Source organism: Pistacia vera, unplaced genomic scaffold, assembly GCF_008641045.1.
Source record: "Pistacia vera cultivar Batoury unplaced genomic scaffold, PisVer_v2 Contig254, whole genome shotgun sequence".
Lineage (NCBI taxonomy): Eukaryota > Viridiplantae > Streptophyta > Magnoliopsida > Sapindales > Anacardiaceae > Pistacia > Pistacia vera.
The window spans coordinates 28,257-42,751 of NW_022196062.1; the positions used below are offsets into that span (position 1 = coordinate 28,257).

At 36.7% G+C, this 14,495-nt stretch overlaps 1 protein-coding gene and 1 pseudogene across 4 annotated transcripts; both read right to left on the reverse strand.

The window, feature by feature from the left end:
* Nucleotides 1–623: 623 nt before the first annotated feature.
* Nucleotides 624–5,065, reverse strand: LOC116132493 (AT-hook motif nuclear-localized protein 15-like). Of its 4 annotated transcripts, none has more exons than XR_004128423.1 (2): nt 2,591–5,065; nt 624–734 (listed from the first exon to the last, which is right to left on the reverse strand). XR_004128423.1 is itself a non-coding variant. In XM_031418161.1 (2 exons), exon 2 carries the CDS (start codon nt 3,998–4,000, stop codon nt 2,918–2,920), a length of 1,083 nt encoding a protein of 360 aa, XP_031274021.1. In that variant the 5' UTR covers nt 4,001–4,208; nt 4,591–5,065; the 3' UTR covers nt 2,529–2,917. The 4 variants fall into 4 exon arrangements, 2 of the variants coding, with proteins under 2 accessions (XP_031274021.1, XP_031274020.1); XR_004128422.1 differs by lacking the exon at nt 624–734 and adding an exon at nt 2,159–2,446; XM_031418161.1 differs by lacking the exon at nt 624–734 and having other exon boundaries at nt 2,529–4,208; nt 4,591–5,065.
* Nucleotides 5,066–10,037: 4,972 nt separating this feature from the next.
* Nucleotides 10,038–11,009, reverse strand: LOC116132508 (annotated as a pseudogene).
* Between the last annotated feature and the right edge of the window lie 3,486 nt (nt 11,010–14,495).

Sequence of the window (14,495 nt, forward strand, 5' to 3'; positions counted from 1 at the left end):
TAAACACTGGTTCTAAGCTTTTTTTCAAGTGTATATAAACAGTAATTGTGATTTAACCATTAAAAAAGGTCGTTTCAATGTGTGTTATTGCTATAAAATAAAATGCTTGCTTATTTTAACATACTTTATGCACAAATAGACATCGGCATCATGTCAAAGCAAAATTTGCTTCATATACAACAATCATTTGGCAAAGAAATTATAAGCATGGGTTTGAAATTAATGGTTCTATGAACATTTGGATGTGGAAAACATATTAACACGTTGGAGTTGGACCCAAAGTTTTTATTCTTCTACTTTTCTTCAAATATTAAGCACGGCCTCGAAAGTCAAAAACCCACCCAACCTTCAACAATTACCTTAACTTCTAAGATTCAATAACATCAGAAACCATTTCTTGTACTACTCTTATATCAAATTTCAGCATCATCTCCATAAGGTTTTAGCAAGACCAGCTTTAGCTTTCTTGTGGGAAAAGGCAAAATAATGGCTGCTGACCCAACAGATGGATACAGTTGTCAACGCAGTGGTTGCAATTTGTATCAATTTTGTTTGAGAAAGCCATGCTGAGTTCCACTGATATTGCTTTGTTTCTTATATTTTCATATATACCAAGTCTTAATTCAATTTGTTCTTTCATAAAAATATGTTTATTCTTCAGCCAAGGTCATTAATTATCAATCGATTTGAATTGAATTCCCAATTCAAAAGATAGCACAACTGCAGACACTAAGCTGTGATCACAAAAGAGAAAGCAAAGATAATATACAGGAGTCAGTCTTCTTTCGCAATAAGTGGCAATCATAGTTTAGTACTGCTGTTTGTCCTTGAGAAATTGAAGTGATATGATACTTACTCCAATTAGGGTTCATAAATGGCAGTTTTGAAAGGCCATATCAACCCGGGTTGAAGCTGTAATTGGCTATGAACAAAACAAAACCTTAAAACAAGAAAAGAAGACATTACAAATTCATACACATTAACTCTCAAAGAATACTGTGCATTCCTTCTCCCCCAAACTAAATCTATTTCTTTTCACATGACACACCCATTCTTCAATCCACAGATGTTCATTTCAGTCATCTCAAGCACAGAAGATATAGGTAACCTTCTAATTAATAGAGTCAATAGTATTTAACTACAGAAACACACGAGTGAAATAGACTTCTACAAGTTGGAAGATTAGGAATTGACTTTTAATAATAATTGATTCTTTTTTCAAAGGTTCAAAGATGACCAATTCTACATTTTGTTTTTCTTCAAAAACTAGCTACCATAATAACAAATTGTCCAGGCATCAACCACCATTGACCAAATGGGTGTACAAGGAGCAAAAATACTTCACAAGGACAAGTGAAAACCTCCCAACTATTACAACCTACTTGACAAGTAAATGTTGTGAGATAGGCAGCCTTACCTGACCATTTGACATATAATTCCACGCAAATATAATTAAAACATCAGTCAATTACACTCCATTATTCTGATTAACAGCTCATAGTCCTATAGTAAATACAGGGTTAAATTAAGAAACAATCTTTCTGCTTCACAATCAAGTCTTCAAAGGGCAATCAGTTCAGGTACTATTTATGGCAAATGGTGTTTAATTCATGGCTGTATAAAAGAACTAATAAAGAGATAAAGGTCCATATCTTATGATTTGAGTTGACACAAAAAGACCATTGAAAAAACTGAAGAAGTTATAGGAATAGATAAAATTACATTGCAACAAGTTGGTTACTTTTCTTTTCCTATTTGTAACAGACATGCTTAACCAGTTGGCAAATGGTGGCATAAAATAGAGGAGGAATATTACAAAAAATCTGAAATCATATGAAGAATAGCCGAATAGGGCAGGAAATTCTTAATGCATACTTCAATAATTCCCAAATACTGCTCTCCATATGTAGTTAAGTTTCTTGTCACTTGACAATAACTTGACCAAGGGAAAGATAGAAAAATTTGAACAACATCATAACAAAGACGAGTTGTTTGGACATGCTTTTGTCCCAAGATGAACGACTTTTAAATATATAACCAAAATGAGACCTAAGCCAGATAGGTAATTGACAAACAACTTCAAAGTAAGTTGGAAAGGTCACAATATTAGATGTTGCAAGAATGAAGTAGAAGATGCTAGATGTTGCAAGAATGGCCTTATATCTAAATGGACAAACAAAATTAGACACATTTGGATAGGAACGTCGCTTCATATCAAATTCAGCCACGAACCCTAGAGCCCCAACATGTATAAATTATCAAATTAATTCAACTTGCAGAGGGACAAACCAAGTTGGGAATATCCTTCTGTACCACAATTAATGATGCCAGTGTATTCACTTTACCATTCAACTTGGATAACCGAAACGACCATGGTGGGGAAAATTCGGATGAATCAACCCCACCATCTCTCTATTGTTCTCCCCCACTCCGTACCTATCTATATCTGCTAATGCAAAGAGCTTTTATCAATCATTACCGAAGAAATTTAAATTTCAACCATAATAGTATTGAGTTTTCAAACCATGTCTCATCAAAAATTGAACACATTAAGGCATAAGATGACATAAAATTAATTTGGTAAGCTTACCATAACAGAAGAGAGCCATGAATTTCAGTAGCACCAACTCCATTTTTCATGACTATAGCTGCTATTCCTACATCATAAAAAGCTACATTCTTCCACAAGGAAAAGTTGATTAGAGAGTGGAAACCAAGACAACCAACGAGTACTCAAAACATGGCAAAACCTAACTAAAGTCATCACTTGATCAGGATTCACAAAGATAAAGAAACCTAGCTAACCTTCCTTGCTATGCTTATACATTGAACTATCAGTACATTTTGCACAAAACCAGTCAGCAAAAAAGCCCCTTCTATCATTCTCTCCTCCATCACCCTCTCAGCCTCTTTCTGATTAGTTAAACGGAGGCGGGCGAGGAGGCGGAGCCCAAAATACATCATGAGGCATTTGTCCATTAGGCAGCAAATTAGGGGGCAGATTATACATAGGCATAGGCATTGTTGTTGAACCACCTTGCTCACCGCCCAAAATCTGGGACTGACCACCACCACTACCTCCTCCTCCACCTCCACCTCCTCCACCACCACCACCACCACCACCACCACCACTATTACTTCCATTCCCTTGCTGTTGCAAGCCCTGAGACTGTCCAATTGACCCTCCACCACCAGCCTGTTCCCCTTCATCTTCAACAGGTAACCTCTCATATGTAGCATTAGTAAACGTAGCTGCTATCACCATCACTGGCCCTGACGCCATTAAAGCCCCCATCACAGTTCCCCCTACCACCTGACCTTGTCCACCCGCTAAATACACGGTTAAGCCCGTAGCTCCCGGTGGCGATGGCGCCGGCAAAAACGCACCAGATAATGATAAAATCTCGAACCTTCCATGGAGAGTGATAACCCCACCGGGTGCTGCTGGTTGTCTGAGTGTGACATTGGTCACAATGCCACTTCCACTTAAGATGGAGACGCCACGGTGGCGGCGCTGAGCGAAATTCGCGATGCTCTCAACGATGTCAGTGCCGCTTGTGATTTCAAGAACGTGGCTACGGAGAGAGTTAGGGCTTTCTTTGGTAATAACAATGGGAGGTTTTGGTTTATTCCTTGAACCAGGTGGTCTTCCTCTGGGTCGACGAGAGGAGGAGCCGGAACCCGGTTCGATGGTTTCAAGGCCCAAGTTTTGGTCTTCAGATTCGTTGTTGTCACGGCTGTCTTCTTGGTCATCTTGGTGTTGTTGCTGGTTGTGGGTGGTGGCGTTAGGGCTATTGGTGTTGGCGTTGTTTGCATTAGTGTTACTGGTGTTTGTGGCGCTATTTGGGTTGTTGTCTATGAATTCTTGCTCTCTTCTTGGACCGAGACGACTTAGACCGCTATGTTCTTCTTCTGGATTTCTCAAGTGAAGACTCGGAGGTGGAGTTATTGGATCAACACCCCTCATTGCTATATTTCCAGCCCACCAGCGATTAGCCATGATTGGTTCTCGAGAATCAATATAAGAAGAGAAGAAAAATTAGTCCTCTATGATCGCCTTTGTTCTTGTTTAGCTTTACTTCCTTGCTGCTTTGTTGAACAATGGGATGATGATGAAAAGCACCAAACAATGAGAAGTCGGATAAAAACTCTCGGATTCTTTTTCCTCTTTGATCTTTGTTTGTTTCCAGCTGTAGATTGAGAGATCTCTGAAATAAAAAACGCAAATCCAATAGATATAATCCAAAACCTTATCCCTTTTTTCCTTTTCTCACCCAAAAATCAGCCAAACCCATCTAGCCATGTTGCATGAATCAGACATTAGAGATATGGGTTCCCCTTGTTTTGCATGAAAACCCTAACCATTAGCCTCCAAATTCCAAAAATCAGATCCCACAAACCCCTCACTTCACATAAACCCCTTTCCCTAGACCCCCCAAAAAAATCAAAGATATAATAACTCATTCACTCTTTAACAAGCTTAAAACCCCCACACCCCTGAAACATAGAGAGTTACGTGTCTATACAATACGAGTGTAGTAAAAAAAAAAGTTGAATAATTTGGTGGTCAGGAGAAGAGAAAGTCTGTACCTCTTTAGACAAAGAATCCGCTCAAGTACGATTACTCTTCTGCGGGACCTCCAGTTCTCTCTGTTACTTTCTGTGTTTCATACTGTTTTAGGGCGTCCGTTAAAACACAACTTAATATTAACACACTTTCCCCTTGGCTGGCGTACGATAAGGATTCGTGTATCACTCTAAATAGGTAAGCGGTTTTGCAGAGAATGGTTTTTCTTTGTCCCCCATGTATCCAGTTTTGTGCTATACAGGTTTCAACTCAATCCACAAACCCAAGTTCAATGAGCCCTAGTCCAACTCCTCTACAACAAGAAACAAAATAAACACCCCCTACTGATCTTTATCCAATAGAAGAAAAGACAGAGCCACCCTTGCCCCTACCACGTGGGGAAGTATAATTGGGGGAGAAGGAGGTTCTCGAAATTGGGAAAGTGTAGAAGAAAAGAAGAAAAAGATAGAGGAGGAGGAGGAATAGCCCGAAGCATTTGGTAAGAAGTGGACTAAATTTCTGAATCTTGAATGGTGTGGGGTAACGTGCGCATGAGAGAGAGAGAGAGAAGGAGATGGGTAGTGGGAACACGTCACTGTCTTCAAGTCCCGACAAGGTATCGAATGCCAAGGTCTGCAACATGTCACCCCTAGAAACCGAGCCACCACCACCATTTTTATTTCATCTCTGTCACTCTGTCCAGTCTTCATTACTGCTCTTCTTATTAAATCTGATGCCTTTTTTTCTCTTTTCTTTTCTTTTCTTTCCTTTTCTTTTCTTTTGGTAATTCTGAGTCCATTTTCGGTGCATAATATCTTTCTATCTTTATCACCTTTTTTAATGCAAACATACTTTTCACTTTTGTGTTACCAAAGCCACCGAGTTCGGATTACATTGGTTGGCTGTTCTACACAATTGTACTGTTGTATGTATCTCCTGAGATTGTGACCCTCGCCAATTCTTTCGAATTATTACTTAATTATGCAGTTCGTTTCACTATATTGTATTTCTGTTGATGTGTACGTTAGATGTTCTGGAAATTCAGAAGGAGCTTTTCAATTTTTTTACTTTTTCTTATTATTATAATGTTTGATTGATTTCAATTAGTTCATTACTATAAATTCTAAAAATTCCTTAAAAAAAATCACAAAACCCCAATAAATGTATAAAAAAAATAATAATATATTTTTTAAATATAAAAACCCCACCTGAATAGAGGATTTTTTAAACTCTTCGGGTGTGTAAGACTTAACCATCTCTAAGAGAGCAAATAAAATTAACCCGAATGAATTAGAGATAAAAATATTTATTATTTTTCAAAAATTTTATCTCAAATTTTATCCAACCAGTCAAGCAAACTCATGGTTTATTCCACTCAGTGATGGTTTTTAGGACGAATGACTCTCCTTAAGCCCATTAAATTCATTACCTAGGCCCAGATTAACTTCCCTTTGGGCTTAGCATTCAAAGCCCAATATTTGACCCGACCCAAACCCTAAAAGCCCATGCCCATGAATCAGCTTCACGTACACAAGAAGTACCCAGTGTGAATAACCACACCCAAACAAAACCCGTATCCTATCAGATTATGCTGATATGCTCATTATCCATTTGCTACTCTGTCACTGCAACTTCTCACAAAAACAAAACAATAATGGCACTTCTCAACGTCTCATTTTCTTCCAAAATCCCACCAAAACTTCCTCTCTCTTTCAATAAACCCCTCTTCACAAACCCTCTTCTCTCCTTCTCTAGCTTCTCTTCACCCCAGGTTACTCTACATTCTCTCAAAAATTTTCCTATTTTTAAGTTACATGCAATGCGAATTGACAGTTTCTATATTCACGTCTTAGCCCATGAATGTGCAAAGTTTTTTACATTTTTTTTATTTTTTATTATTATTATTACAACAGATACTGAAGAGAGAACTCAATTGTAATGAGAATCTAGTCTTGTGTTTAAGTGAGTCCGTGGCTAGAACTAGCTTGCTTGCTCTTGTTTCTGCTTCATTGTTCTTTGCTGATCCTGCTCTTGCATTTAAGGTAAAATAAAACTACCCGTTCTAAATCTGCTCTGAAACTCAGCCCGGTCAGCAATTTAACCAGTCAGACTGAGACTTGGGGCTTTCTTTGCTGGGTTCACTTTCAACTGTTCAAAATCTTTAACTTGATTGTGGAAAGAGGGGCTATCAAGTGTTAAGGTTAAGAATTTTGTAGAATAGAGTCGTGGTTCGAGGGTGGTGTCTGATTGAATTTTGGACTGGAATCAGCGAAATTTGGTTGGAAAAATCACCCAATGAGCGACATATGTGAGTCACGAGGGCTACCAAGCGCAATTAGAGGGTTTTGTAGGTGGAAGTTGTGGTTCATGTGATTGTGTCGGATTGAATTTTGGCTGCCAGAATTTGCCAAAAAAAGTGAAACTCTAATTGTCACAGGAGTGTGTTTGAAATTTCAAACATAGGGGTTAATGTATTTTTCAAAGTAGTATGTTTGCTAGATTTAAACTTATTGAATCACCGGAATCACCAGTTTAACCGGTCACCTGGGACCCAACCCCTTGGTTGGATGACACCTGAGTCAATTTCAAAACACGGTTCTAACTTTTTTTTCAAGTGTATATAACAGTAATTGTGATGTAACCATTAAAAAAGGTCGTTTCAATGTGTGTTATTGCTTAAAATAAAAGGCTTGCTTATTTTAACTACTTTATGCACAATAGACATCGCATCATGCAAAGCAAAATTTGCTTCATTACAAAAATCATTTGGCAAAAGAAATTATAAGCATGGGTTGAAATTAATGGTTCATGAACATTTGGTGGGAACTATATTAACACGTTGGTGTTGGACCCATGTTTTTATTCTTCTGCTTTTCTTCAAATATAGCACCGCCTCGAAAGTCAAAAACCCACCCAACTTCAACAATTACCTTAACTCCCAAGATTCAATAACATCAGAAACCTTTCTGTACTACTTATATCAAATTTCAGACCATCTCCATAAGGTTTAGCAAGCCCAGCTTTAGCTTCTTGTGGGAAAAGGCAAAATAATGGCTGCTCACCCAACAGATGGATACATTGTCAACGCAGTGGTTGCAATTTGTATCAATTTTGTTTGCGAAAGCCTGCTGAGTTCCACGATATTGCTTGTTTCTATATTTTCATATATACCAAGTCTTAATTCAATTTGTTCTTTCATAAAAATATGTTTATTCTTCAGCCAAGGTCATTAATTATCAATCGATTTGAATTGAATTCCATTCAAAAGATAGCAAACTGCAGACACTAACTGTGATCACAAAAGAGAAAGCAAAGATAATATCAGGAGTCAGTCTTCTTTCGCAATAAGGGGCAATCATAGTTTAGTACTGCTGTTTGTCCTTGAGAAATTGAAGTGATATGATACTAACTCCAATTAGGGTTCATAAGTGGCAGTTTTGAAAGGCCATATCAACCCGGGTTGAAGCTGTAATTGGCTATGAACAAAACAAAACCTCAAACAAGAAAGAAGACATTACAATTCATACACATAACTCTCAAAGAATACTGTCATTCTTCTCCCCCAACTAAATCTATTTCTTTTCAATGACACACCCATTCTTCATCCACAGATGTTCATTTCAGTCATCTCAAGCACAGAAGATATGGTAACCTTCTAATTAATAGAGTCAATAGTTTTAACTACAGAAACACACGAGTGAAATAGACTTCTACAAGTTGTAGATTAGGAATTGACTTTTAAATAATTGATTCTTTTTTCAAAGGTTCAAAGATGACCAATTCTAATTTTTGTTTTTCTTCAAAAACTAGCTACCATAATACAAATTGTCCAGGCATCAACCACCATTGACCAATGGGTGTACAAGGAGCAAAAATACTTCACAGGACAAGTGAAAACCTCCCACTATTACAACTACTTGACAAGTAAATGTTGTGAATAGGCAGCCTTACCTGACCATTTGACTATAATTCCACAAAATATAATTAAAACATCAGTCAATTACCCTCCATTATTCTGATAACAGCTCATAGTCCTATAGTAAATACAGGGTTAAATTAAGAAACAATCTTTCTGCTCACAATCAAGTCTTCAAAGGCACATCAGTTCAGTACTATTTATGGCAAATGGTGTTTAATTTCTGGCTGTATAAAGAAACTAATAAGAGATAAGTCCATATCTTATGATTGAGTTACACAAAAAGACATTGAAAAACTGAAGAAGTTATAGGAATAGATAAAACATTGCAACAAGTTGGTTACTTTTCTTTTCCTATTTGTAACGACATGCTTAACCAGTTGGCAAATGGTGCATAAAATGAGGAGGAATATTACAAAAAATCGATCATATGAGAATAGCCGAATAGGCAGAATTCTATGCATACTTCAATATTCCCAAATACTGCTCTCCATATGTAGTTAAGTTTCTTGTCACTTGACAATAACTTGACCAAGGAAAGATAGAAAAATTTGAACAACATCATAACAAGACGAGTTTTTGGACTGCTTTGTCCCAAGATGAACGACTTTTAAATATATAACCAAAATGAACCTAAGCCAGATAGGTAATGACAAACAACTTCAAAGTAAGTTGGAAAGGTCACAATATTAGATGTTGCAAGAATGAAGTAGAAATGCTAGATTTGCAAGAATGGCCTTATATCTAAATGGACAAACAAAATTAGACACATTTGGATAGGAACGTCGCTTCATATCAATTCAGCCACGAACCCTAGAGCCCCAACATGTAAATTATCAAATTAATTCAACTGCAGAGGGACAAACCAAGTTGGAATATCCTTCTGTACCACAATTAATGATGCCAGTGTATTCCTTTACCATTCAACTTGGATAACCGAAACGACCATGGTGGGGAAAATTCGGATGAATCAACCCCACCATCTCTCTATTGTTCTCCCCACTCCGTACCTATCTATATCTGCTAATGCAAAGAGCTTTTATCAATCATTACCGAAGAAATTTAAATTTCAACCTATAGAATTGGTTTTCAAACATGTCTCATCAAAAATTGAACACATTAAGGCATAAGATGACATAAAATTAATTGGTAAGCTTACCATAACAGAAGAGAGCCATGAATTTCATAGCACCAACTCCATTTTTCATGACTATAGCTGCTATTCCTACATCATAAAAAGCTACATTCTTCCACAGGAAAGTTGATTAGAGAGTGGAAACCAAGACAACCAACGAGTACTCAAAACATGGCAAAACCTAACTAACTTCATCACTTGATCAGGATTCACAAAGAAAAGAAACTAGCTAACCTTCCTTGCTATGCTTATACATTGAACTATCAGTACATTTGCACAAAACCATCAGCAAAAAGCCCCTTTCTCATTTCTCCTCCCCCCTCTCACGCTCTTTCTGATTAGTTAAACGGAGGCGGCGAGGAGGCGGAGCCCAATAACATCATGAGGCATTTGTCCATTAGGCACAAATTAGGAGCAGATTATACATAGGCATAGGCATTGTTGTGAACCACCTTGCTCACCGCCCAAAATCTGGGACTGACCACCACCACTACCTCCTCCTCCACCCCACCTCCACCACCACAACCACCACCACCACCACTATTACTTCCATTCCCTTGCTGTTGCAAGCCCTGAGCTGTCCAATTGACCTCCACCACCAGCCTGTTCCCCTTCATCTTCAACAGGTAACCTCTCATATGTACATTAGTAAACGTAGCTGCTATCACCATCACTGGCCTGACGCCATTAAAGCCCCATCACAGTTCCCCTACCACCTGACCTTGTCCACCCCTAAATACACGGTTAAGCCCGTAGCTCCCGGGGGCGATGGCGCCGGAAAAACGCACCAGATAATGATAAAATCTCGAACCTTCCATGGAGAGTGATAACCCACCGGTGCTGCTGGTTGCCTGAGTGTGACATTGGTCACAATGCCACTTCCACTTAAGATGGAGACGCCACGGTGGCGGCGCTGAGCGAAATTCGCGATGCTCTCAACGATGTCAGTGCCGCTCGTGATTTCAAGAACGTGGCTACGGAGAGAGTTAGGGCTTTCTTTGGTAATAACAATGGGGGTTTGGTTTATTCCTTGAACCAGGTGGTCTTCCTCTGGGTCGACGAGAGGAGGAGCCGGACCCGGTTCGATGGTTTCAAGGCCCAAGTTTTGGTCTTCAGATTCGTTGTTGTCACGGCTGTCTTCTTGGTCATCTTGTGTGTGTTGCTGGTTGTGGGTGGTGGCGTTAGGGCTATTGGTGTTGGCGTTGTTTGCATTAGTGTTACTGGTGTTGTGGCGCATTTGGGTTGTTGTCTATGAATTCTTGCTCTCTCTTGGACCGAGACGACCTTAGAACCGCTATGTTCTTCTTCTGGATTTCTCAAGTGAACTCGAGGTGAGTTATTGGATCAACACCCCTCATTGCTATATTTCCAGCCCACCAGCGATTAGCCATGATTGGTTCTCGAGAACAATATACGAAGAGAAGAAAATAGTCCTCTGTGATCGCCTTTGTTTGTTAGCTTTACTTCCTTGCTGCTTTGTTGAACAATGGGATGATATGAAAAGCACCAAACAATGAGAAGTCGGATAAAAATCTCGGATTCTTTTTCCTCTTTGTCTCTTTGTAAAAAAAAAAAAAAAAAAAAAAAACCAATTTTTATATGGAAAAGTCTTCTCTAAAATTTCTCCTTTATCTTTTGGGATTCTATTAGTCTTTATTAATTTGACCTTTCTGTCTCCCCCTTTCCTCTAATTTAATACATATAATATACCACACAAATCACTATTAATTGTGATTTTTAATTCTATGACCTGGACTCATTGTCATTTCATCTATACTTGCCTTTCTATCTTTCACCCCTCAACCTAATTAATTACTTAACAGATGCCAATTCCATCTACTAATAAAATATTTCATGTCTAACTTACACCTCTTTTTAATAGAAACAAAAATTAATAATTATAAACTAATAATCTACGTAATAATTATCATTATCTTTCCATGATCTTAATAAATTTTGAATGATTATATTATACTTTTTTTTACAAATCTATTCTCTAATTAATGATAATGATATTAAACTTTGATCATGACAATCTAGTATTAAGAGCAAGCAGAATTATTTACTATTTAATTTTTTAAAGAACTTAATCATATAAAACATTACTTTAAAAACCCATATAACTCTAACTCATTTTTCCATTGGGCCCTTGCTTCTTCACTTCCAATTTCATCACAAATTTTTATAAGACATCAATAACATCAATTGGTAAGAAAAGAATCCGAATTGAAAACAAATTAGGTCAAGATTTAGGGTTTAGGTTTAGGGTTTTTTTTTCTCTCTTCATATTAAAGAGGTTTTTCCACATAAAACTTTTCTTGCATTTCCTTGTAAATTGGATATTATTTTCAACACATTTGCTCAAGATTTTGCTTCTCATTGATTTATTCAAGTAGGAAAGTATTCTGTTTTTGCATTTTTTTTTTCTTTTTAGCTTCATGATATTGTATTATTTCATTTGCTCAAGGTTTGGTGGGTTTTTAAAAGTTTTCATTAGTTGATTGACAAACAATGGAGGAGCCGCGGAGGCCCCCTGGGCAAAAATCCTAGATCCGCCATTGTCTAGAACTATTGGTTGAGTAAGAGTTCTCTTGACTACTCTTATTAGCACTCGAGGAGGGACTCGAACTTAAGTATTGTTTCAAAATTAGTTCTTATAAAAAGAGTGATTACCATAAATGCATAAATTTTTTTAAGGAAAGTTTGCAAAGGAATGGTATAGGTGAATACAATGAGGGGGTGTTTGTCTGAGCTTATAAGATCGAAAATCAAGTTGACTTGTTTGTTTATAACTTTTGGGGTTATAAACAAAATAACAATAATAATAATAATAAGTTGGGGGATCCTACATTTTTTTTTTTCTTATAAGCACTTTGTTTATAAGTTACTTTGACTAAATATATTACCACATTACCCTTATTTAATTTTAAAATTCCATCATATAACCTTATTTATTATTTGATAAAATAATGTAGTACTATTTTAATCATTTTAATAATAAAATGTATTTATAAGCCATATTTTATTAAACGCGTTAACTACTTATTAGTCATTTATAAGTATTTTAACCAAACATGTAATTACTTAAATTTCAAATACTTATAAGTTTAAATTCTCTTATAAGCACTAACTACTTATAAGTTAATTTTTATAAGCGCAGACAACATACTTGAATTATTATATTAAATAGAAGGTGTATAGAAGATCATGTGTTTTGGTAAGACTTAGTATTTTATCAGATACATCGTTGGGTGATTATATCATTTATGTTAATAAGTTCCAATTCCCTCGTAAATATTATTATCAAATAGGTATAGGTATTTACATAATAAACAGCGTTTTGTTCACTGATACCAATGAATGTGCATTTCCCATCATAAACTTTTACCACAAAAGATAATATATAAAGGGAAATTTTCTTAATGATAACCTATTTAGAAAAGGAAGATCTCCTAATTTGTTAAAGACTCCAATTAAAAAAAAAAAAAAAAAAAATCAATCTAGAAAGAAGAGACAATGAAAGAATATCATAAGATTACCAAAAAGGGATGATATATAAAAGGGGAATTTGGTAATAGTGACTTGTTTCTATCATAGAAGAACTTTCTTATTTGTTGAAAACTACACTTAAGAGAATGAAGGGATAATGAAATAATATTATAAAGGATTTTCATTTATATAACATTCTTCTCTCTAAACCTCAGTGGATTGCTTCTCTTGGAATAAAAATAAGAGTAAGGGTTGTTAGATACAGGAGAAGTCGATAAAATATATCTAGAAATTAAAAATAAGTTAACTCTTGGTTCTAAACTTGCTCTGAAAATCAGCCGGTCTAGCCAATTTAACACAGTCAGACTGAGACTTGGGGCTTTCTTTGAGTGGGTACACTTTCAACTGTTCAAAATCTTAACTTGATTGTGGGAAGAGGGGCTTACAGTGGTTAGGTTAGAAGGATTTTGTAAATAAGGTCGGGTTCGAGGGGTGGTGTTGATTGAATTTGGATGGAATCAGGAAATTTGGTTGGAAAAATCAACCCAATTGTAGCACACTATGTGAGTCCAACTACCAAGCAATTAGAGGGGTTTGTAGGGTGGAAGTTGTGGTTCATGATTGTGTCGGATTGAATTTTGGCTGCCAGAATTTGGCCAAAAAAAGTGAAACTCTAATGTCCAGGAGTTGTGTTGAAATTTCAAACCTATAGGGGTTATGTATTTTTCAAAAGTATGTTTGCTAGATTTAAACTTATTGATCACCGATAAACCGTTTAACCGGTCACCTGGGACCACCCTTGGTTGGATGACACCGAGTCAATTTCAAACACTGGTTCTAAGCTTTTTTTTCAAGTATATAAACAGTAATTGTGATTAACCATTAAAAAAGGTCGTTTCAATGTGTGTTATTGCTATAAAATAAAAGCTTGCTTATTTTAACACTTTATGCACAATAGACATCGCATCATGTCAAAGCAAAATTTGTTCATATACAAAAATCATTTGGCAAAGAAAATTATAAGCATGGGTTTGAAATTAATGGTTCTATGAACATTTGGATGGGAAAATATTAACACGTTGGGTTGGACCCCTGTTTTATTCTTCCTTTTCTTCAATATTAAGCACGGCCCTGAAAGTCAAAAACCCACCCAACTTCACAATTACCTTAACTCCAAGATTCATAACATCAGAAACCATTTCTTGTACTACTCTTATATCAAATTTCAGACCATCTCCATAAGGTTTAGCAAGCCAGCTTTAGCTTTCTTGTGGGAAAAGGCAAAATAATGGCTGCTCACCCAAAAGATGGATACTTGTCAACGCAGTGGTTGCAATTTGACAATTTTGTTGGAAAACCATGCTGTGTTCCACGATATGCTTTGTTTC